Source organism: Haplochromis burtoni, unplaced genomic scaffold, assembly GCF_018398535.1.
Source record: "Haplochromis burtoni strain Fernald_Lab_line unplaced genomic scaffold, NCSU_Asbu1 Contig_131, whole genome shotgun sequence".
Taxonomy (NCBI): domain Eukaryota; kingdom Metazoa; phylum Chordata; class Actinopteri; order Cichliformes; family Cichlidae; genus Haplochromis; species Haplochromis burtoni.
In genome coordinates, this window is record NW_024582492.1 from 684,888 (window position 1) to 710,146 (window position 25,259).

General features: G+C 38.1%; 1 protein-coding gene across 5 annotated transcripts in view; it reads left to right on the top strand.

The window, feature by feature from the left end:
- Positions 1-13,285, top strand: part of cacna2d1a (calcium channel, voltage-dependent, alpha 2/delta subunit 1a) — a 100,095-nt gene extending 86,810 nt beyond the window's left edge. For 3 of the 5 annotated variants that reach the window (XM_005930258.2, XM_005930260.2, XM_005930261.2), the window contains 6 exons: positions 762-817; positions 1,932-2,049; positions 2,689-2,798; positions 3,464-3,546; positions 5,887-5,975; positions 8,274-13,285. In XM_005930258.2, the coding sequence (XP_005930320.1) occupies positions 762-817; positions 1,932-2,049; positions 2,689-2,798; positions 3,464-3,546; positions 5,887-5,975; positions 8,274-8,310 (493 nt within the window). In that variant the 3' untranslated portion in view covers positions 8,311-13,285. The remainder of the gene's footprint in view (positions 1-761; positions 818-1,931; positions 2,050-2,688; positions 2,799-3,463; positions 3,547-5,886; positions 5,976-8,273) is intronic. The other 2 variants (XM_005930259.2, XM_014336133.2) reach the window with 1 other exon arrangement.
- The last annotated feature ends 11,974 nt before the right edge of the window (positions 13,286-25,259 follow it).

The following is a 25,259-nucleotide window of genomic DNA, read 5'->3' on the forward strand; positions in this document are numbered from 1 at the left end:
GACTGCTGAGTCTTGTCCTGTGGAGGTGGCTCTTCTATGTTGTGCCATGCGCTTGTGAAGTGGCTGTTTGGTCTCTCCGATGTAGAGGTCTGGGCAGACACAATGACACAATGATCCCAAACACACTGCCAGTGCAATAAAAGCATAATGTATAGAAAAGCACACAATGGAACGCTATTAGTTATAGATTGGCCTCCCCACAGCCTGAACCTTAGTATTATTGAGGTAGTTTGGGATCATCTTAACAGAGAATGAAACAAAAGGCATTCAAAGAAGAGATTTGCATGTCTATCAAGAAGCTTAAAGAACTAATCTTTAAGACTATTTAAAGAAATTACAAGACAGTTGTCCTAGAGCCTCGACTATGTCTGCTTTCCACAAGCCTGCTTCGGTCCACGTGTTTCTGAGTGATTTTTATCATCAGAGCTTGCCTAAAGGTGATCATACCAAGTAATAACTTTCAAGCTGGTTTGAATGATACGAACACTATTTTTGACTTACATGTTGTATTTCTGCCTACGTTTTCACATTTCAAGAAGTCAGTGTTCCTATTTCCCATTTTCCTAGCAAAATATAAAAAAAGAGTGACGGCTCAAGACGTTTGCACAGTAATGAAAATATGAAAATTGGATATAATTTAGTTAGTTTAGCAGTTTGGTTTTAGCTTGCATGAGTGCTTAAATAGATTTTTGTTTTAATGTATATAAAATCAAATGAATTTAACTATTTGTTTGTGTCTGGGATTGCTTTTTTGCTCTTAGGTCAGTAATGCAACAGCTAGTGGTCAGCATCACATTACCTAACTTCGGGGAAGCAGGTTGGTTCCTATTAATTTCACATGAGAACAAGGGGGTTGAATTGTTTCTAAGAAATGTCTGCAGATCTGTACAGCCTGGATTGCCTCCTTGTGGAGAATTAATTATGATGGATGTTCTTTTTATTTTGAAGTCAGTGTCATTTTTACAAATAGTTACAACCTCATCCTTAGAGGAACTTAGCAGGCTTAGGTTTGTATGTATTAGGAAAAACAGAATACCAGGCCTCCCTCTCTCTTTGTTAAAGACACTTCTTTTCATATGACTTTGGCAAAATAGAAGTTTTAGTTTATTAAAGCTTTGGAATTAGTTTTATGCTATCATCCCCATGAAAATGTGAGAACTGGTGTTAATGCCCAGAAATGTTCCTTTTTTTTTCCCTCTAAATTTAAATATTACTATTTACATGGCTGGTTTCTCCTGGGAGGAGGGCAATAAACTTTATCTCTTAAGCTGCTTTAATTGTCACATATGAACAAAGGATAAATGTACTATTTGTACAGCACTCCCTTCAGGTTGAACCTACAGAGAATGATTGTCTGTGTTAGGTTTTCTTTAAAGCTCAGTGTCATAGCAAAATGTAGACACAAACAAAATCAAATGGAATGGTAAAAGAGACTGTAGCTTAATCAGCTTTACAGAGGATAGCAAAATTCCCTTTAAATACTCAGGAAAAAGCACTCCAATGATTCCTCTATCTTTTCCTGTAGCATATGAAACGCTGGAAAAATCCTTATGAAGGGAAAGGAGATGATGCTGTCGATTCAAAACGACACAAATGCCCACTGTTCACGAAAATATCAACAGATTGACAGAAGTGTCAATTGAGGAATGTGCCAGAACTTGTGCTCATAAGCAGATATCCTTGGAAACTTTCAAAAGCTCACAGGCAAACTATGAATGTTACACTACTTAAAATTTACAATCTACTCGTTATGACGTTGTTTCGTTGTGTGAAGCGCTTTGGGTTCACACAAGTGCTCTCTAAATAAAAATAATTCAAAACACAACTAAATGAATGCTAATGTTTGGCATAGGTATAATAGGTGAAAATATATCAGAGCTGTTGTTTTAATTGTGTGTTAACCAAAAATATACCTGAATGTGCTTCTACAGCTACTGATGATGCACCGGATGTGGAGAAGGAGGTCTGCATCAAGGAGGAATATCAATACTACTTTGAGAATGACAGCCTGTCTTTTAGAGGCGTAATCGACACAGAGAAGTGCTCAAGGTAAACCGTAAAAACCCGTCCCAGCTACACAATAGGCACTTGCTGTGTAGACACTGACAGAGAATAATATCTTTAACATACCTGATGTGGGCCTAAAACCTTTCAAAACATTTGCATGCCATAAAAGTGAAGTCAAGTCACTTGGCATTTTCATGTGTGATTTGTGCATGTGCATGGGGATGTGTGGTGTTTTAAGGTCCCTCTTGCCGGCTAATGGAGTGCCTGCCTGCGTGCCGCGTGGAATTCCTGCACTTTAGCTGCACACACGTTTCTTTTTAACGACCACTATAAAAATAAAATAAAATAAAAAAGCGGAGCAAATCATTTGAGCACCAGCAACATGTGGGTCTCAGTAAAGTTCTCGGAGGACAGCGGCATGGTAAGGCAGGTTTGTGTGTCCTTATGAGCATAGTTGACAAACTTGACTGAGTGATCCACTGTGTGTGCAGACCAATAGCTGACTACTTTTGTGGAAAAGAGATGACAATTACTGCATCTTCACTTCACTGCTTTCTGGTTAAACATTCAACTTCCTTGTATCTCTTGTGAGCATGTTTGAATGAAATCATATCTTTCCTGGACTCAAGCCCACGTGTCAACAACTGCTTTTGTGTCTCTTGTGTGTCTTCCCTTCTCCAGGCTCTATCACGCCGAAAGGCTGCCCAAGACGAACCTCGTCTTCATCGTTGCAGAAACAGAACATGGCTGTGAATGTCAGGAAAAGATATTAAAGCAGGAAGAACAGGAGTGTATCCTTTTACTAAACACCAGCTATAATCTGGTAGACAGTGTGTACACTTGACTCAGGGAACAGATGTTCATAAAGTTTGTGCTTTGGAGAACATAGGCGCTGATTATGACTGATATTTTTCACCACTCGTCATTTAAAGAGGACTTGTGGTAAACAACTGAATGTTCATTCTCCAAGCTTCTGTAAAAGGGTTGTTTTCCATTATCGACAGCGGTTACCGTGGAGTATTTCCCTCATTTGTGTCCTTTAGAATCCCACACCCACAAAAATGATCATCTCCGCCATAATTGACATTTACAAATTGGCCCAGAATGAGAGACTTGTAATGCTTGGGTTTCTAAGTCTGTATGGCAGATGGTTTTGTGGGATAAGTCTGAATAGCTTACAAACAAATCAATGATGTTCTCGCAAATACACAGAGCTGTGATCAATTAGAGGTAAAGCCTCTTGGAAAACACCATTGTAGAACATGATGGCTGCGTCATTGCAGTATTAAGCAACGTATTCCAACTAGTGTCTTTGTTTAGTAATCAAGATGTATGATTTAACACTATTCCAGCTGTACGTAAAAACTGTGTCTTCTGAACAAAGCACTATTTGTTGCTGCTATTACTAATGGAGAATCAATCAGAAGTTGTCATGTTCCTGACTTCAGTAATCCAGCACAAGGGCCTGATCCTTGTCAATTGGCTTCCGAGCCGCGGTACAGGAAGGGACCTGCAGCTTGTTTTGATAACAATAGTCATGTAAGTGCCTTTAATCAGACTTGGATGATGTTTTCCCCTTTTTTTAAAAAATTGGTTGTTCTGTGCTAGTTTATCATCTCCAGTCTGCAAAGACCTTTTGTCTGGCTTTCCGGTGAATGGGAGACAAATATTTTCTCTCTGTTTATCTTCTAAGGAAGATATTTGGATTCTTTGTTGGGTTCTCTCTGGGGTACTCTGGCTTTCTTCCTTAGCCTCAGACATGCACTTAGTGGGGTTAGATTAATTGGTGATTAAAATTGCCCATAGGTATGACTGGCTTTGAATGATTGTCTGCCTCTCTATGTTAGCCCTACGACAGACTGGCAACCTGTCCAGGGTGTAATCCGGTTCTCGCCCTATCATAACTGGGATAGGCTCCAGATCCCCGTGACCCTGATAAAGATGAGCAGAAGAGAATAGATAAATGGATGGACTGATAACAGCAGACTTTTTCAGAGAAGATCTGCAACACTCAATGACATTTAACTAGATATACAACCAACAAGCCTTTACTGAGTGTAGTTATATTGGAAAGAAAGATCATTGCAAAGCTTTTTGTACCATGCACTCTCCAGGCACTTTAATAGGTACACCTGTTCCTCTGCTCAATAATGCAAAAGCGAAGCAGCAACTCAATGCATTGAGTCACATAGACATGATAAAGATGACCTGCCGAAGTTCAAACTGAGCATCAGAAAGGACAAGAAACTTGAGTTTGTCTTTGAATGTGTCTTTGAACGTGACAGTTGTTCATTCTAGTATTTTCAGAGTATTTCGGAACTCCACAAACTAGGTTTGCAGAAAATGGTCCAAAAACAGTCTAAAATACCCAGTGATTAACAGTTGTTTAGATCAAGATGCTTGTTGATGCATGAGGTGAGAAGAGATTGACCAGACTGCTTTGAGCTGATTTTAAGACAACGGTAACTCGTTACAACCATGGTATGCAGAAGAGCATCCTAACACATTGAACCTTGAAGCACTTGGGCTACAGCTGCAGAAGACTGCAATCATGTCAGCTAATAACAGGAAACTGAGGCTGCAATTTACATTGCCTCACCAAAATTGGACAATAACAGATAAGAAAAATGTTGCATGGTCTGATGTGTCGCGATTCCTCCTGTGACATTCAGATGGCTGGCTCAGAATTCGGTATAAACAACACTGAGGCACTGAGCCTGCCTTGTTCAATCTTTAAGAAAATGTTGCGTTGTTTATTCACTTTATGACTACAGTGTACCCATCCTCTGATTATTGATAACGCACCATGATACAAGGTTCAAATCACCTCAGACTGGTTTCGTGAACATGACAATGAGTTCATTGTACTCAAATGGCCTCTACAGTCACCAGATCTCAATTCAATGAACTCCTTTGGAATGAGGTGGAACAGGACATTAGCATTGTGGATATGCAGGAAATGTGCGATACTATCATGTCCATATCCTCCAAAATCTGTGAGAAATTTCTCCAGCACTCTATTGAATCTTTGGCATGAAGAAATAAGAAATAGCCATGAAGGCAAAAAAGGTTCCAAGCCGGTACTGCATTAGTAAGGTGTACCTAATAAAGTGTACAGGGAGTGTAATTTTACGTTTTCACGATTCAAGCCTGTTTTCAAAATGCCTTTTTTATTGTGCGAAAAACATTTTAGCATTTTTTATTATTAGAGTAAGAAGTACCAACACCAACATAATAGAGGCCAATTAAGGAGAGACCAGAGTCATTTTGGTCAAAGCACAAGTCACTTCCTCAAAGTCCTTAAGACTCTCTCCCAGTATGGGAACAATGTATCAGTGCTGAACCCATGGCACCTTTCCATAACTAATATCTTTACATCGTGCATGCCACTTCTCTTTTGGATTCTTTTGTCTTTTGCGAAATCCCTCAAAAGCTGTATGTGCGTAGGTTTCCCATGCAAAGATAAACAGTCGGTTGTTTCTTGATTTATGAATAACTAAGCTAAACAAACATTTTTATGAGCAGCACAGCATCTTTGCGTGTGAAACCCCTGTGCTTGAGTGCTTTGTTTGTTTTCACTCTATAGTCTTTTTCCAGCGTCAAAGTTTTAAAAATGAACTCTTCTGCCTGCACTGTTGCTCACTTACACACGCATATGCAAACACCCACCCATCCACCCACACACTAACTTTCTCTCACACTTGTCTCTGAAGGGAATGCATCTGCCTTGTACTACTGTTTGTGTATATAACCTAATTATTTCTTCCTTTTCTGCTCATATTTCCTTTCTAACCTGCTAACTATATGGACCCTTTGCTGCATGATTCTCTTTCTCTGTTTTCTCTGTTTCCCGCCTTATGATTGGCTGTTGATGGTTAGGATGAGGTCATGTGCCGAAGGAGCGCAGGCTCCCCATTGGCTTCTTCTCTGCTCATGTTACTGCTGCCACTGTTCATGTGCTGTCTCGGGTCAGTCCCATAACGCTCACTCGTTAACACTTTGTCATTATTTTCGAATGCTCGATCTTGTTCGTAACTCTTGCTTCTTTTTCCCTTGGTGTTTCAAGTCTTGTCTCCTCCCCCATTTTCATGTCCCTGCTTTGTTCCACTATTTTATCTTTTTCCATTGCTTTTCCACACATTTTCTCACCTGCTTCTCCTTCTTATTTTATATCACCATCTGACTTCACCTTCCCAACTTACATGCCTGTCCTTAACTGACTTTGAACTTCAAGCCATTCTCTTTGTATTATTCCCCATCAATCATTATCTGTCTTCAAATGTCTACTGGTTACTGATGTATCCGGATGCTAGCAAAAACAGACCGCTTACCTATCATCTACATCTAGATTTTATTTTCTTTTGCCAAAAAATATCAGGGGAATTCATTTATCCAAAGTTTTCCAGTCAAGTATGAAAAAAAACATCCTGATACCGTTTCATATTTTGTGACCACATGTTTGATACCTGCATAGCTCATTTAGGGCGTTTTCTACGCTTCATTGTCCTTTGTTAATTCTGTTGTACAGTTGTAAGAAACCTGCAACTGTCAAGCTTCCAACTGTCACATTGCACATACATTTAAGTGAAGCCAGAGGTAGAAAAATACAGGATTTAGTCTGCAAAAGGAAATGTGACCAGCCACAGTGCTGTGCAAAAGTCATGAGCCACCCCTCATTTATATTTTGCAAGGACAAGGGAAATGGGTACAGTGATTTATTGAAACAGGTGCAAACATAAATGGAAATAGAGTATGGCAATTCTTGAAAGTCGTTATTGCCGCCGTTATTCTTAGCCTGAACCCTCTGAGGCAGCTTCTTGGAATTTCTTGAAGTAGTCTTCAGAAACACTTCTCCAGACTTCTTGAGGAACATTCAAATATCTTCTTTGGATCGTGCCTGCCTTTTGTTCAAGAAGTCAAGATGCTCCTACCCTGCAGAGCTCCGGACTCTGGGGAGGTCAGTTTCTGACTGATAGTGTTCCATTGCGGGTTTTTCTAGTCAGGTATGCTTTTACTGTACTGCCGATGAGTTCAGGATCATTGTCCCGCAGACAAATGAAGCTGTTCCCAATGAGGCACTTTATATATGACGTTGTATGTAAGCATTTATGATTCCATCAGTTTTGATACGATTCCTAAGACTACTGGCTAAAGTGCAACTCTAAACCATGACAGACCAACTCCACCGTGTTTTACGCATGTCTGTCAACACTCACTGTTATACCCTCTCCCGACCTCTGAATGTATTGACGACACTTTGAGCAACAAATGGATTCGGCACTCCTTAAGACCTTTTTCAGTCCAGTTCTTGTGTACTTTACCATACCTTACCTGGATCAATTGAATGTTCACATTTTTTCTATTTCTTAAGAAGATAACTTTAAGATATTTTTTTAGTTAGTAGCTCTTTGTCCAAAGAAAGATTTTGAAAGACCTTCAGAAAAGCTCATTAACTATTGCTTGAGACCACTTACAAAAATTACAGGAAAGCCTAGCTGCTCTCAGCAAAAGATAAATTAAAATAGGGCTGGCTCAAAACCTTTTCATAGTACTGAAAAAAGAAGTGACATCATCAGATTTAACCTGTTAGATAATGAAGCTCACATTCGTTTTTAAAATGAACACGCCAGTGTTGCAAAAAAAATGCTAAGAAAAATAGAAAAACAGATGTAGATATGCTCAGCTGTTTGTTTAGCTTATGTATTTCTTTTCTTTATTCCCAAACACAACATTAGGAAGTAAAGCTCAGTTACTACTACTGTACTGGTCACACAGCAGTGATTTTTCAAAGCAACTGCACTCAAGGCAGTCTTTAGGTCCTTTTAAAGGGAAGCCATAAATATGTAAAAAGACATTCTGATAAACCTATCTTAGAGTTTTATATAACTAAAGGCACAAGCAGCAGGGTAGTGAAATAATATTTTTTAAGAGAAATACAGTGTTTATTTTTCTTCATCTGGTTGACTCAGCATATAACTGTCTATAAACATCATTTCTCCTTTTAAGCTTAAGTTACAGAATTCCTATTGGTGTATATATATCAGATTCAGTGCATTCAGAAAAATCAAGTATTATAAGAGTATGTACTTGTAATATATGTAAATGTTTTAGTGACTTTTTTTCTGTTACAAAAAGAGCAAAAGCAATGGAAAAGTTGTTGGTGGACTGCTGATATATATATATACATACGTACGTACGTATAGAGATAAATGTATTCTCTGTAACAAATACTAACTTTAGTTTCTTTTTTCCCTGCTTGCCACTAGGAAGATAACGCTGACTGTGGCGGAGTGTCCGGCCTGACTCCGTCACTGTGGCTAGTGCTGTCCCTTCAACTGCTACTGGTCTGGGTTGTGACTGACACCAGACACCATGCCATCCCATCATGACCTCCGAATAACATAATCCAACCCTGTATCTCCAACCTTTCGTATCTCCAACATGGCAACCAGCATGCAGCGCTGCCACCAAAATGATGAGCGCCCGATGAAAAGCGCTTTAAACAGACAAAAAAAACGTGAGCCCCGGGTTCTGCCAGTTTCTTTTGTATTATCAGCGGTTTCTCTTAAGGATTTCACCAGGGCACAAGTGACGAAAGAAATGCATATCAGAATATAATGATATGAAAGCTAGGAAAGACCTCAACCTATCTGTCCGTCATCCTTAAGTGGTGCCCGCCAGCTGAGATTAGAGGAATCCAAAGATTCGTTTTGATTGGCGAGTTTTTGTCTGACTTGGTTTCTTACAAAGAGACTCAACTGCCTTATAGTATCAGAGGGATTTGAATCACAATGGGTGGACTTGCTGTTTATTGAATATGCTGGGCAGTTATATTCACCACTGCCAGAAACAGCGCAGCCCTTTGCAAGAGTATATTTTGAATCGATTTGCAGTGGTTAGTTATTAGGTATTTATTGTTTTTTTGGTTAAGGAATTGGCCAAGATCAGAGCAAGAGATGCCAAATCATCACATCATCACGAGCTCTTGCCCTTCGTTTGCCTCATCTGGGTTGCTCGTAATAATATTGTCTCAGTCTGATTTTTAGGTAACATTACCCAGAGCATTTACACAGTGTCTCTGAGGACATTGTCTTCACTTCACTATGCTGTTCTTTAATGTAGATGCTGTTTTTTGCAGTGTGAAAGTCATGTTCATTGTTATGTTTTTGCACAAAAGCGGAACCTCCTACTGCCACAGAGTGCTTGTTTTTGAGTGTACAGATTTTGACATTGTAGCTGATCATATGGATTTTCTGCCTTGGTTTTGGATTGCCCCGGTAAAAACTTTGCTGCCATAGCACGCATAAACCAGTCAGGACAAGCTTGGCTGGTGTCCTGTACCTACTCAGTGGACAAAATCTCTAGTGCCATGTGGACTCTGTGACTCATACAAATCCCTTTTTAGACTGTGGCTGCTGAATGGGAAATGGTAATAATAGTATTTAATTATTTAAAGATTATTTGACTGAAGAGTCAGGATATCATTCTGCTTTTTTTTTTTATTATAGCCACAATTTAAAAAAAAAAAGAGTTACAGGAAATTTGTATTCAACATTTATGTCAAAATTTGGTCAAAATGAAGGGAAAAAGGGTATATTTGTATTCACTGCTGTCACTTTTTAAATTAAATGACTACTGTCGGCACTGCAATTCAAGGTGCAGCTGCTGTTTCTCTTCACGGTTTGATCTCCTTGCTGAAGAGCTGAACAGCCTTTATATCTGTGTAGTGGTGAAGTTGCCTCTGTCATATTTATTATACTGTGATATCAGCTACTATACAAGAGCTTCATACTATCACTCTGGCTGATATATCAGTTTCTCAACAAAAAAAGTTCATCCTTTTTCATTTTGTGTGCCTTCTTCTCATATTTATTACATATATTAAAAATACCTACATAATCCATGTGATGTGCTGATACTACTGTACATGGTTTTATTAAATTTTTGTGATTGTAATTGCCAAAGAGAGAACAGTAAAGTACATTTCTTTATGAAGGGAAAAAAGCGCTAATCAGTCGAACCACTGCTTTAAAGCAAATATATCTGCTGTAAAAACAATAACAAATTTCACAGGGCCAAACTGGATTCCTATCAAAGCCAAATATCAATGTCAACGAATGAAAAACACTTCATGAATTTTGGGAGGAAAATATTTTGAATATGCAGTATGTGGAAAACCTCTTGCTGCAATTATACAGCTCATTTGCCTACTTATACAGTCTTTATTGGCAGGAAATAATAGCCAGACTTCAAACTTGGATGTGATTGTTTGAAGCAAGTTTTAAATCTTTAAGATAAAACTGCCATTTTTACATAAACAAGCTGACTTGACGGTTTGTTTTGTCGATGATTAATATTTATGACTTTAACAGGAACCAATCACATCATTTTAAATAAAATAGGACGTGTGTGACGCCTTTCATTTAGAAGTTGGTCATATCCCAGGGTTGAGACTTTTGTTTTTTTGTTTTTTTGTTTTGTTCCTTGTTTAGTAACATGAGATCGTTCGGGATGTGTACTCTGTGGTTAAATGTGAAAAATGCTTTCATGCTGAGCATTCACACCAAATGTTAGATTTGAACATTAAAACAAATCAACAATTATTTGTTTATGGCACTCGAAATGTCAACAGTGTAGGAAATTGTGGACGCTAGGAAGCGAGACCGAGGAGTGCGTCTTTTTGTGTATACTCCATAAACACTGGCGGATGTTTCCAGAGAACTACTTAATTCTGTGGGGAAGTTGAAAACCACACAATTTAATCTACACCTATCACATTACCACTAACATTCACCCTCTTCAGAATCCTTTTGTTGGCTAAACAATTACATCACAATGACTTATGTCAGTTTTTTGTGTGACGCATTTCTGCAAGTCCCGTCAAGACATACTAGCTCTTCTGGCTTCTTTTGTGGCAAAGCTCCACCACCACCAAAACCATCATTGTCAGGAAGTTTCGCAAAGGAACTTTTTATTTCCAATGTTTTCCTCTATCTTTAACTATAATCTTCCAAAAAAAATGTGGTGAAAATAACAATGGCATTTATGCTCTGCATTTATTAACCCTTACGAATATCAAGTGCCATATCCAGTAGGTCTTGTATTCTCTTGTGGAGAAGCCTATTACTATAACATTTATGCAATGTTACAAAGGCAAGATATATTTCAAATTGTTTCAGTGTGCTGCATGGTATTCCTGCTTTACTATGTAATGATAGAAAGCATAATATACTGAGTGTCCGGCATTAGTTCGTGATATGTTAAGGTATGACCAGCTAATACTGCCGTCTCTTGAGGGGACAGCATTTGGCTCTGCTGAGGAACAAAAGAGAACCAGATAGGTAAACATGTTTGAAATCACTATTCAGTCTTTCTGATCGATTCAGACCATGTTGTTTACAATTATTTAAGGAGCATGCCAGTAATTTAGCTCATTTACTACAATTCATGAGTACTTTATCCAATTGCCAGTAGTTTTCCAAACCATGTTGCAATGTTTGGTATTTCAACTATCAGGTGAACGCAAACTGATGGCACTCAGAGGATTAAGCCTTCTGGCTTTGTTGGTCTTTTGACTTTAAGAGCTCACGTAAATATTTTACCAATAAATATCCACAGTGATTAGATTGAACTGGACTCTGAAGCATCATGGGCATAGTCTTTACTGAGTTCACTTCCTTTTGCACCATTCATTAATGGGCTTTAGCCACTGGATGGGTAGACATGGACATTGGTGTGCTTGTTCCCTAAAATGCCTTTTGACTTTTGTTTTGGCAAACCCTTTCAAACCCTGTCTCAGTTTGTTATTTGGAGGCATGGCGCTTTATGTGATAATTTGTCACTGACAAACTATCCACTAAGGCCTCACCTCATCTTTACTGGAGTCAGCCTGGGACCATCAAACATCTTTGCAGTGTTGGGCCCTATAGAGGCATTTTTATTGCAACTGCCTGACAAATAATGCAGTTAATTGTGCTAGCAGCTGTCTGTGCTCCAGTCAGTGAGTGAAATTCACTCTATTGTATTTGTATATTTATTGCATGTATGCATGATACTTCTGCACTGTCCGTGCATGCACCTATGGTTAGCCATTTACGTCCTTGTCCAAATATGGTAATATTTGGCTTAAAAAAAACTATTTTTATTTATTTTTTTCTGATGGACATGATGTGTCCCTCTGTCACTGATTTGTAGCAGGACCTTATAAACCAATGGGTCATATAGTGTTGGCTAATCAGTCATTTATATACTGTATATGGCTATACTTTGTTTTTATTAGTAATTTGGAAATGTTACAGTGATAACACAGGAAATCACAAAGGAACATGGTAAACACAATACCTGCCAACATTGGCATGATGGTGACTGTGAGCATGCTGCATATTAGTGTTAGCAGTTAGCTTAAGATATCGCTCTACAATATATTATCTTAAAGCAGCTAGTATTGCTGTAGTTATTTGTCTTGTCTTACCCCTACATTACAGACAGCAGTTAGTGTCCATGCGTTTGTATGAATATAAAATAGAAGAAACTTGATACTTACTTAATGTAATGATCTTTAATGAATGTAAACCAATGTCCATGCAAGTGTTAACAAAACTGCAAAACAGTTGGTAGTGTAGTAACTCTAGTAATAAATGTTCTGAAGTATACATGAAATGTAGTTATTTAGCTAAAAATGCTGGCATGGTGATTCAGTCGCTTTGCTCAAAGAAGTAATTTGATCTGATGAAACGCTTCAACAGAATCCCTTTAGAGATGCATGGAAAACAATGGAGAAAGAACATAACCTCCACAGCCATCCAGATGTTTCATTCTACTCTTAAGTGCTAAAATCAGATGCTGTCACCTCAGGAATAATGTACTCTAGATGTGATATGAAGTGTTTTTGATTCTGTTGGTGCTCTTGGTGTGGATCGTGTGGGTTGGCCTTTTTATTTCTGGAACCTTTTGTGTGTATGCGTGTCTATTACCTTCCTGCCAGTCTGGCAGATGATTGATGGGCCTGTCGGTCAGTCTTTCTCTGCCTTTGTTTTTTACGGCAGGCCACCAAGTACTTCGACAGTCTCAGCTTCAGATGGGTCTAAGTGGGCCTCTCTGTCAGTCTCCCTTGATTGTGGTTTAGTATGTTACACTTGATTTTCCAGAGTGAGTCATGTTAAAACAAAAAATGTACAATAGAAAAAAAGAACAATGTTTATAATCCTGGGAAAGAAAAAAGTTTTTGTTCATGTGCAAATAAGGTATATACAGAATAAAACTTTATCATTACTAGATATTCCATTGCGTTAAGACTTCTGGCTGATGACCTTTTCTTATAGAATGACTGTTTTTTTTTCCACAGTGGATCAGATTTCTGTTAGTAACTTCTGTCACTTTGCCAACGCACATTTCCCATCTAAATGTGTGTGAGAATGCGAAGGAAGCACCCTGAGTCTGCTCTCCCAGTGTCTAGCCAACATCAGAAACTTGCATCCAGCCAAAATCAACACTGTCCAAGAAAAGAAACGAAAGATTCTTAGGTCCATCCACATCTCTCCTCGCTGAACACTGAATTTGACTCTGCTACACATCCATTAACAAAGGCCCATAATTGTCATAAATTTAGCGATTCCTGATTTCCCTGTTGCACGCTGATCAAATGGTAAGTGAGTTTCTCATTAAGATGGTCCGATTTACACTTAAAACCTGAAACCAGCTGTGCACACAGTTTCAGAGCTACTATTCCTCACTGCCCCCCAAAGGCAAACTACAGGCTCATTTTACGCTTTATTATGGACGTTAAAACTAACCGTATTCCTGCACGGTGTGCTGCTGAAACATAAAGAATAAAGGGATGCTTTGGGGCATTTTTAATGAGACCAATTACAATGACTTTCTTCTTTATAATGCCCTATATTGTTGGTAGCACGGCTGGTGAATGACTATAAAGAGACTAATATGATTAAATTCTTGATTATGGTGTCAATCAAAAGTGACATTTTAGGCAAGTATAATTTGTACGTCTCTGCAGCAAATAAGAGGCGTACAAATTTAAAATAGAATTTATTATCATATTAAGACAGAGAAATTGCTAGCTCATAAGTTTATATTTTATAACTGATGCATATTTTTCATCTCTGTTTTTAGTGCTTTCCCTTTCCTTAATGTACAAAAGATTTAGTATCATGCCTGAAAGCTGTATTTTCCAGTGACAGCACAGTGTCTATGTTGGACTCCACTGTTTTCCCCCTCCAAACTCTTCCTCGCCGAAAGTATTATTCCTTGTCTGTCACGGATGACTTGCGATGTCAACAGCACACGGTGGATTTCCTGCCAAGGGTTCTGGATTTCGCGTCTGGCAACAAGATGACCCTGTTGGTTTACACTAAGAGGTCACTCCTGTTGTGCTTTTGATTGTTATCCTAAGTCCCCGGGCTTGCGTCCCTCTGTCACTGATTGATATCTGGGCTGAAGTCCCAAAAGTAAAAGGCTTCTAATGTAAATATGAAGAGTTTATTATGTCGGTAATTAAATTTGTAAGTATTAACAGTCCTCTCATTACAAGATATTTATTTTCCTAAAATGGGCTTTCCAAAGATTATAGAGACTGAATCGTATTTGTGCACCAAAGTGTACCTTTTAAGTGCTTTTTCTCTTTCATTTACATGCATGTCCACTCTTCAAACCCCTACTGTCCCTCTTCTCATCTAATGCTTACCCTCGCATTCCTCACCACACCAGATGAAGAAGATATAGTTTCATGGAAGTACTCTTTAAAGCACTGCCAGTTTTAGATTACCAAAGAATACATTCTCCACATGGATGACGCTTTGTGCCCATGGACAAATACGCTGTCCACCACTGAGAAAGTCTTTTTGTTGTTGTTTGTTTGCTTTGTGCACAGATGTTTCAAACAATCCAACAGGCACACACTTATTGGGAAGGAAGAACAGCTCTGTGGGTTGGGGTTGGAAGAAACTGCATTTTGAGCTTCATCTGGCAACAAAGAACAAGAATAAGACCACCAAGAAATTGTTGAGGTTTTGTTTTATTTCCACGTCTCCTGCTTTTTAGCTCCTTTGTGTCATTTTAAAGGTTGTTACTTTGACTCGGGGGCTCAAGAGAGACATCTGTAACCACCCCAGTCCCAAATGAACTTCCTACCCTTTCATTTAAATTTCAAACACCTCATAAAGGCATTTGTTTGGCAAGAGCTCAAAACCCAATCACAACTGCTGCCATAAATATCTTGTGATACTTACAAGGCACCAGGGGATCTCATTTGGGAGAAGCTGAAATTGATATGTTTAGCATATCTTGTTCTTTTCTACAGAATTTCTGTTTTTCTTTTTTTCTTAACCGCCGCATTTTTTATTCATAAAGGCTATACCCTGAGGGTCAGCAGTCAACTGCATGCAACTGCCTACGTTCTTGTGCTTTCTTTTTCTTTTTAAAGATATTAGATTACGATGAACGAGATTAGAGTAAAAGTATGGCTTTCTTTCATGGTGTTTAAGTAGCTTCTCATGGCTCACGGTTTAAATATACGGACAAAAAGATGGCTTTTATTAAATAACAAATCATTGTAAATACTGACATGATCTGCTTTTAATTAACAGTTCTGATTTCTCATCACAGTCATTACTATATGGATTCTAGAAAAATCCTTTCCCTTTAAGCTTCTGAAGGTCCCGTTTGTGTTGGTAACAGATTTGTTCTAAATGTTTTACCTAAATTTGTTAGATTTCGTGTGTAATGTTTGCTTTGAAATCCAGGTGTGGCCTAACAGCAGCCAACTTTACATGATCTATGGTCCAGCACAAAATGGTGGTCTGTGGTTCACTTCAAGTCGAGCTGCGTTTTCCAGATGACTGCACAAGTTCTCTCTATGGGGTGACTGTCCTTCGCGAGAATGTGTTGCGTAAGAATTACAGTAGGTAGGGAGGTGACTTGAAATCTGGAATACAGACGATATTACGCCATAAATGGTCATTTCTCATCATTTCTATGGAATCAAAAATGTTTTGCACAATTGACTTCGGGTGTGATTTCTAGAAGCTGATGAAGCTGTAAGCACACTGGAGAACATCATAAAAGTTGAAACAATTATGAATAGTTTTAATTTTTCAGTTTTAACTATTTATTCATGCACTTACGTGCCCCTGTGGCCTGAATGCATGAAAATAAGGAGTCCTGTTTCTACTCTCAGGCATTTGTCACCTGTGTCACTAATTCTGTTTATAACTTTAATGAACAGAAGTCCTTGGTGTAGCAAAAGGGTGGAAGCTTTCTGGTTCAGTGGTTTCTTGCAAATATGTGGTTCTTCTTGCTTCGCTGAGCATTGACTTTCAGCTCATGCCAAGGCAGTTTGCAGCTGAGGATGAAACGGGAGATGAAAATTAGCACCTTGAAATCCGAGACTGAGGTTCTCAGATGGAGGACATTTAAATGTTATTTGCGGAGGAGCCGCTGCTGCAAGTGGATGGGTTCAAGTTTCTTGCGTTTTCGTGGCGGAGGAGAGTGGAGTAGAAGATTGACAGGTGGATTGGTTCACCATTTGCAGTAAATGTGAACGCTGCTGAATAACTTGAGAATCGAACCCGATAAGGTCACAAATATAAGCAGTGTAAATGAGCTTTCTTCTGAAGGGTGTTGGGGCTCAGACTTTGAATTAGGATCGAGATTGGTGATTGATGATTTGAGATTAGAGACTAGAGTTGCTCCCCCATGTTGAAAGTAGACCGCTGAGGTGGTTTGGGCTTCTGTCTATGATGCTTCCTGGGTGCCTCCTCGGTGAAGTGTTTTAAGGCCTTGGGGTGGACCTGAGGCCTCCCGGAGGGATCATATCTTTCAACACACGTGCAAACATCTCAGTATCCCTCTTGAAGACCTGGAGGAGGTGGCTGACATGTATCAGGTTGGTTGAAGATCTAAAGCAGCCAAATGAGCAAATAAATTATCAGAATAAATAAAAATCTTTTTTTTTTAACAAACAACCTATAAGAACACAAATAAACCAAAATAAACAGATAATCAAAAATAAACAAACGGGTGTACCATCTAGTGTGTATACACACACACACACACACACATACACATACACACCCATATACTTAGACATACATACACATACCTACATACATATTTATTCGCCTATACCCTCATACATACTGACATATACATATATACACATAACAATTCAGAAATGTGGCATACATAATTACAGAGATTCAAACAAAATCGGGTCTCCTTGACAAAATGTAATGTTTCCATTTAACCCAAATATCACTAAATATGTCATATTGGAGTCTATTAATGAAGGTAATTCTTTCCATTTTAAACATCCCATAAACAATCTCATACCAGTCATTTAGTGATGGAATTTTTGCACTAAGCCATTTCTTGGTAATAGTCTTACGGGCAGCCAGACTCAGAATACCATACAACAGCTTGGACGTTTTATCTACATTCACTGAGTATAACTATCCAGACAAAAGTTCATCCCAATTAAAGGGAAGTTGCATACTAAAAATGATCTGTAACTCAGAATGAATCGATACCCAAAAAGTGTTGATCAATGGGCAGGACCAAAACAAGTGGAAGTATTTTATTCCTTGGGCCCCACAGTTTCTCCAGCAGCTAATGATTAGAATAATGTTTACTTTAAAAAGCCCACAGAGACTCTTCCAACCAAAACATCTCCATATATTAGAACTAGAAATTCTCCACTGAAAAGCACACTGCTGATACCAAATGTCATTTGAAATTGCTGTATTTGTTTCCCTTTCCCATTTTTTTTTAATGTAGGTAGTATTCCGCTTCTTAACCTCTTGTATACCCTTATACAGTCTAGAAATCACCTTGAGGCCAGGATCTGCCTGGTAAGCCTTGACAAATATATTCAAAACAGGTAGAGAGAAAAGATCTGTTCTCTTAGGTATAAAGTTATGTAGGTGATGCCTAATTTGAAGAAACCTAAAAAAATCCATTTTGCTTAACTGGTATTGATCTTTTACTGATTGGAAGTCCATATGAATTCCCTTATCGTAAAACATACAATATGCCATTAAGCCTTGTCCTGCCCATTTTTGATATCTTACATCTAACTTATTGGGTAAAAAATCAAAATCAAAAGCGCACCATCTTAAAATCCTGGCCTCTTCATTCCAATCATTCTTATTAAGAAATTGTAACCAAAGTTTTAAAGGCAAGTTAGTCCATTGGTTTCCTTGATTAATTTGTTTTTTAATGAGTGTCACATCCCCTAAGCTTGCCTGAATTGGAAAATCTCTTAAGGCCACTGTTTCTGTTTCTATTTCTTTCCATCTCGCTTGGTAGTCTACATTACACCAACACACTAATATCCTCAATTGAGCTGAAATATAATAATCTTTCAAACATGGGAACCCCAACCCCCCTTTGTCTTTAGCCAACTGGATAGTTTGGTACTTAATCCGTGGTTTTTTCCCCTGCCATATGAACCTAGAGATTATTTTGTCCCATTCCTGAAATTGTTTATCAGTTATTTCAACTGGGAGTGTTTGGAACAAATAAAGCATCCTGGGCAAGATATTCATTTTATCTGTATCAATACGTGATTCAAAATTTAAAAATGGTAATAAGTTCCATCTTTTAGTATCCTCATTTATTTTATAACACAAAGGATTAAAATTTGCATTATATATCTTAGAGAGATCTTTAGTAATATTTACTCCAAGATACTTCATCTGCTCCGACTCCCAGTTCAAATTGACTTTAGACTTAATTTCCTGATTTGGCTTATAATTAAAAGTTAATATGTGAGTCTTCGATATATTTAGTTTATAACCTGATAGTGAGCTAAAGGTCTCCAGAAGTGATAACAGCTTGGGGAAAGTAATGTTTGGATTTGTCAAGTAAATCAAAATATCATCTGCAAACAAGGAAATCTTATGCTCTCGACCCATGATCTTGACTCCAGTAATATTATTGCTTTGTATAACACTTTGACTCAGGGCCTCTATGAAAAGAGCAAAGAGTGAGGGACTTAAAGGGCAACCCTGACGTGTCCCTCTCTGTAAATTAAAAACATTAGAAAGCACCCCGTTAACTTTAATTCTTGCCCTTGGTGATTTATATAGTGCTTGAATAATCCTGATAAACGATTGATGAAATCCAAACTTGCCCATGACTTTATATAGAAATTCCCAATTAACCCGATCGAAGGCCTTTTCAGCATCTAAGCTCATAAGGACCATCTGAATTATATTTTTTCCAACATAATCAATAACATGTAATGTTCGGCGAACATTATCTTGCGTTTGTCTCTGCTTAATAAAACCAGTCTGATCCAAGCTAATTATCTGAACAAAAATATTTTCAATTCTTTTGGCAAGGATGTATGTGAATATCTTATAGTCCTGGTTAAGAACACTAATAGGGCGGTAATTTCCACAATCAAGCCTGTCCTTTCCTTCTTTAGCTATTAAGGAAATAGAAGCCTCATTCCAAGATGGGGGAATTACTCCCATCTTTAAAATATAATTGAATGATGTTCTCATCAAGGGAATCAATAACTCTTTCATTTCCTTATACCAATCTGATGGGAATCCATCCGGGCCTGGGAATTTATTAGGTTTTAATTTTGAAATAGCTTTTTTAATTTCAATTTCAGATATGTACTTGATTAAGATTATATTCTGGTTTTCATTCAGCTTTGGTAAGCAAAGTGAGTCCAAGAAAGATATCATACCTTTAACATCCACTTTAGATTGTGTGTATAGTTCTTTGTTAAATTTTAGAAAAGCTAACGGAATGTCTTCCAATTTATACACAATGTTATTTGTTTGAGGATCCTTTATTTCATGTATTATATTTTCTGATTGTTGTTTTTTTAATTTATAGGCCAGTAATTTTGCAGATTTGCCTCCTACCTCATAGTATCTTTGTTGTAAAAATAAGCCATATTTTTTTGTATTTCACTTGAAAAAATTTCATCAATTTCATTTTTCTTCTTTTGTATTTCTAATTTCAAATTTATATCTGTGCTTATTTTATGGGCATCTTCAAGATATTGTAGTTGCGCCTGGAGTTTTCTTAAATGCTCATTTCTCTTCTTTTTTAAGTTAGTACTGTAGCCTATAAGTTTTCCTCGTATAACCGCTTTTAGGGCATCCCATAAAATACTCGGAGAGACTTCTTCATTGTCATTTTCCGCTACATAATCTATTATATCTTGGCTAATTTGCTCTTTCAATGGACATAGAGTACTTGTATTTAATCTCCAAGATGTAACTCTTCTTTCGTGTCCAAGCACTACTTCCAGATACAGTGGGGCATGATCCGATAAATCCATCACTCCTATCCTGCAATTGACCACACTGTTAAAGTCTTTTTGACACATAAAGAAATAATCCAATCTAGAATAAAATGAATATGGGTGAGAAAAAAAGGTATAGTCCTTCTTGATGAGGTTTAATTCTCTCCATACATCTATAAGCCCTAAATCCTTTAAAATTAATGTAATATTTTTGGTTATTTTATTTAATCCCGGGGCGTGTGGGTTTGATGAGTCCATAGACGGATTGAGTCGAACATTCCAATCTCCTCCCAAAATTAGAGTACCTTGTGCCTCTACAACAATCATTTCAAAAACCTGTTTAAAATTTTTTAACTCTGATCCTGGGGGAGCATTTATAAGAGTAGTCAGTGTACCCTCCAGATACCCCTTAACTAACACAAACCTCCCCTCCTTATCACCGATTTCTTGAATGCATTCAAAATTTAACCTACTCGAAATTAAAATTACCACACCCCTTTTTGAACTCTGAGGACAGGAAGAAGAATACTGGTTCAATTTCCATTTCTTTAGTTTTTCATGCTCAAACTTCAGTAGGTGAGATTCCTGTAGAAAGGCAACTTCTATTCCTTCTCTTTTTATTTTTGACATAATTTTACTTCTTTTAATATGACTCCCCAAACCATTTACATTAAATGACACTACTTTATTTACCTTACAAGGCATTGTTATACGACCTTATATGATTTTAATCTCTGCACATAGCCAAAAATCGAAAAGTACACCCCGAGTCAGAATAAATAAAATAAAAATCAATAAAATAATAATAATAATCACCCTCTCTTTAGCATTAAGCATTAACTGAGGGGTTTCTAGTTAAATCAACCAACCAAATCTTATCCTGGTGGAGAAAAGAATATATACTTTTGGCAGTACACATAAATCCTATAGACTCCCATTCAAAAAATAAAACAATTAAAATTAAAATTACAGTCATTACAGATATCAGAAGCCACAGTTATAGGCTTAACATTACTTTCAGCAATCATACAAACCAGATACATAGTCATTCAAAGCTTGAACCAAATGAGGTTCCTAAATAAAAACAGAGGTTTACATAATTGGCTTGGCAATGTTCTAGCCTTACCCCGGCATGTCCAAAACAGCTTAAATTCCAAATATCCTCCACCTGCTTCGTTGTCTCTGCACTGCCTCGGATCCACGTTGGGAGTTCTGTTACTTTGTGACTCATCTGCTGGTTATTAAAGTACTCACTTTGTTGTAAATGCTGTCTGGTAACATTGGCTTTTCATGTTCCTTTCATGTGTTTTTTGGCCACAGAGAAAGTGAGGCTAAAGCAGAGGCCCCAGCTGTATCAGGAAACCAGAAACATAACGAGTACAGATGTGGGATGCTCTTCCTCAGCAGGCTATACAGTGACCAATACCAGAGGTCTGATGTGGTTTTTGAATCACCAGCAACACCCACAGTTTTGTATCAGCTGTCTTTGACTGGAAATATGAGTGGTGTTTATCTCAGGGGAGAAAAGAGCAGGAGAGGAGAGAAAACAGAAGAGCACTTACAAAGATTTGCGCACAGCTTGGAGGTGAAAAAGAAACAAGCTGTCAAAACGTTGCCTTTAAATGATGGTGCCAGGGATAAGACAAATAAATGTTCAGCTGCTCTTGAAGACGGAAAATACATTGCACATTCCCGGCCATCGAGAGTCGTAAAAAATATTTCTTTATGTATTACAGATTTTGCAGATAGAAACCTGTGTGGGTTAGCCTGTTCTGGTCAAAATCATTAGGATAGAAAGTTTTATAAATTGTTACTATCATTCACAAAGACAAATAAAATAAAATAAAATATACAGCTGTCAGATGGTTACATACATTTATAATGGGCATGAATATCACAGTTTTAATCATTTCTTTGAAGTGTTTTCTAGGATGGAATAATTGTACAAGCGTGTGTAACACCTCAACCAGGTGTTTTTGCTATCCCTCAGCAAGCTTCTGGCATAATTCTTCTATGCATAATTGTTTGGTTTCCTGGTGTAGCTTTTAAACATAGTCCAAAAATTTCAATAGGGGCATTGGGAGAGCAAAAAACTTGACGTTAGCCTGCTTTATCCATTCCAAAACCAGGTTTTGTGCTTTTGATATAATTCCTGTTTCAAGCATTTAGCTGTTTATTTGAGGTAAAGTTGAAGAATCTGGAGGTAGTCGTCCTTCTTCATTATTCCAGTATCATTAGCAGCAGAACAGCTCCAGAGCATAATGTTACTACCACCGTGCCTAATGGCTGCTATCCGGTTGTTAAGTCTGACGTCACTAGCCGTGTCTGGGCCTAAACTCCGCTGCAGGTCCATATATCAAACGATCACTATGGCATTACTGAGAGTTGAAAAACTGTCTAAAGTCTTTCATCTTTAATAAAATGATCAGCGTTCTGCTCTACCAGGTGTAACAATTGAGTTTAACATCCAGGCATCCATGAAAACGGAATTTATGACATTTAACGGAGTTAGAAGTTAGCAGGGAGTTAGCTCGCTAGCTTCTATCTAAATACAATATAGCATGTCCTGACTGCGGGGTTTTGGAAACAAATTAAAACGTACAGCTCTGTTATCACTTCCAGCATAAATGAAGACAGAAAACTAAACAGCAGTGACGTTTGTAGGGTTACTGAAGTTGGGCTAGCTGGTATATAATGATGTGCTACGTGACCGCTAGCGACACAGCTATGTTAGCATAATATAAACAAGCTAACTTTTTTTCCACTCGATAAAAGTTAACGTGAGTGTTCTCGGTGGTCAGGAACAAATGTAATCGCATGGCAGGATGCTGTAAAAGGACCAAACTTCAGCCAGGAGAACAACTGAGATAATCCATCCACAATACGAGGTTAGTCATTCATATACTGCTGCATGGGCTGGGCTGTAGTTACATCCTAAGGTTTTAAAAACTGAGCTTAAATAAATGATTAGCAGTAATAAAAGCCGAGGGAGGTCAACAGTGATCACTGACTGTTTTAGGAGCTTTTTGAGATTAAATAGAAGAAAATACATAACATTAAACATGTTAACAACACAAAAGCCATATTAAACGCAGACTACTTTAGGCCCGGAAGTAGGATCCATCACGTCATCACTTAACGACCGGATAGTGTTCTTGGGTTTGACCTTTACTCCTCCAAACATACCTCTTGTCATTGTGGCCAAATAGCTTGATCTCTGTCAGGTCTCCAGCAACCATTTGGCTTGTCTATGTGTAACTTTAATTTCACTCAACCTTAAAGGAATCCATTTTAAAACAATGGCTACTTTTTAGGTTGGATGGTGATGTAAATCTCACTTTACTGTGGACAGTGAGGTAAGTGTCAAAGCAGTTTTCTGGATAGACAGACTGACACCAAACAGAGAAAGACAGAGAACTTAAATACACAGGGAAAGTGAAACTAAATACAGTGAACATGGAGACACCTGACTCTGACTGTGGCTACGTTCACACTGCAGGCGAAAGCGCATCAAATCCAACTTTTTTGACCCTATGCGACCCATATCCGATCATGGTATGACAGTTTGAAAAACACAAATCCGATATTTTCAAATCTGACCTAGGTCACTTTCGTATGTGGTACTGAATCCAATAAATATCTGATGTTTTAGAAAGCGACTGCTGTTTGAATTGTCATGTCGCATTAAATCCGTCTTTTACATCACTGACACAAGACGGACGCCAATTATCAGCGCTGGAGAAGACAAACCTCTGCACAGAGGTAGCAGCCACTGCTCCAAACAAAGCCATTGTTAAAGCACGGGCTCTCTTTTTTCTCAGTGTCCTTCTTTCTCTAATTAATTTGTCAAAATTCTGTCGATTACGACTATGCAGAAATTGATAGACTGCTGCAACAACACCTACTAGCTCTGTAGCCGTCATTTTTACTTCTGTAAACAGAGAGCGTTGTGTGTGATGTCGTCTTTTGCACATGCGGGTTGCTTTGAAGGCCATGAACCGTTCACTCTAGAGCGGGTTTGGTGTCACATTTTATTTGTAGTGTGAACAACCAGACAAAAAAAAAATCGGATTCGATAAAAAAAATCGGAATTAAGCATTAAGACCTGCAGTGTGAACGTAGCCTAAGATGTGGACTTAAAATAGTGGACTGACGAGGAGCGTGAACATTGTAGAAACATACAGAGGGGGAAAGGAACTGGAGATATGAACATAACTGAGGAACACAAGGTGAAAACACAAGGGGAACTAAATCAAAAAGCAACTAACATGGCAAACTAGACAGAAGAGAAAGAGCTTTAAATAACTACATGACTTGAGCATAAACAATGAATGTCAAAATACAAGAAACTCAAAACACTGGGTCACACAACCCAGGACCGTGACAGTTTCCAGTTCATGGCAGGCTTGATTCTTGGTGGTTCCTGGGTTGTTCCTAAACATCCTAACTAATTTTCTCTCATATAAAGGTGATAGTGTGAGCCTTCTACTAGACCACAGCAAAAGTGCTGACACAGCCAAACAACTCGTACTTATTTACAGTTGTTTGAAATGATCTTTGAATCTGCAATTAGTTGTTTAGAAATGGCTCCAAAAGGCCTCCCCAACTCATGCAAATCTACAATTCTCCTTCTTGGCTTATCACTGAGTTCTTTGGACTTTCCCATTGTTCTGAGTATCGATCAATCCAACGAGTCTAGTCAAATAAATCTTTTTTTTAATCCTGTCAAAGAGAAAATACCAGTCGTACTTAATCATGATCACTAACAAGTAGTTAATATGGTTAAAATACATTGTAGAAAGTGAATGCATGCATATTTCTGAACCTCTGAAGTCATTAAAGATACAGGGAGTGCAGAATTATTAGGCAAAGGAGTATTTTGTCCACATCATCCTCTTCATGCATGTTGTCTTACTCCAAGCTGTATAGGCTCGAAAGCCTACTACCAATTAAGCATATTAGGTGATGTGCA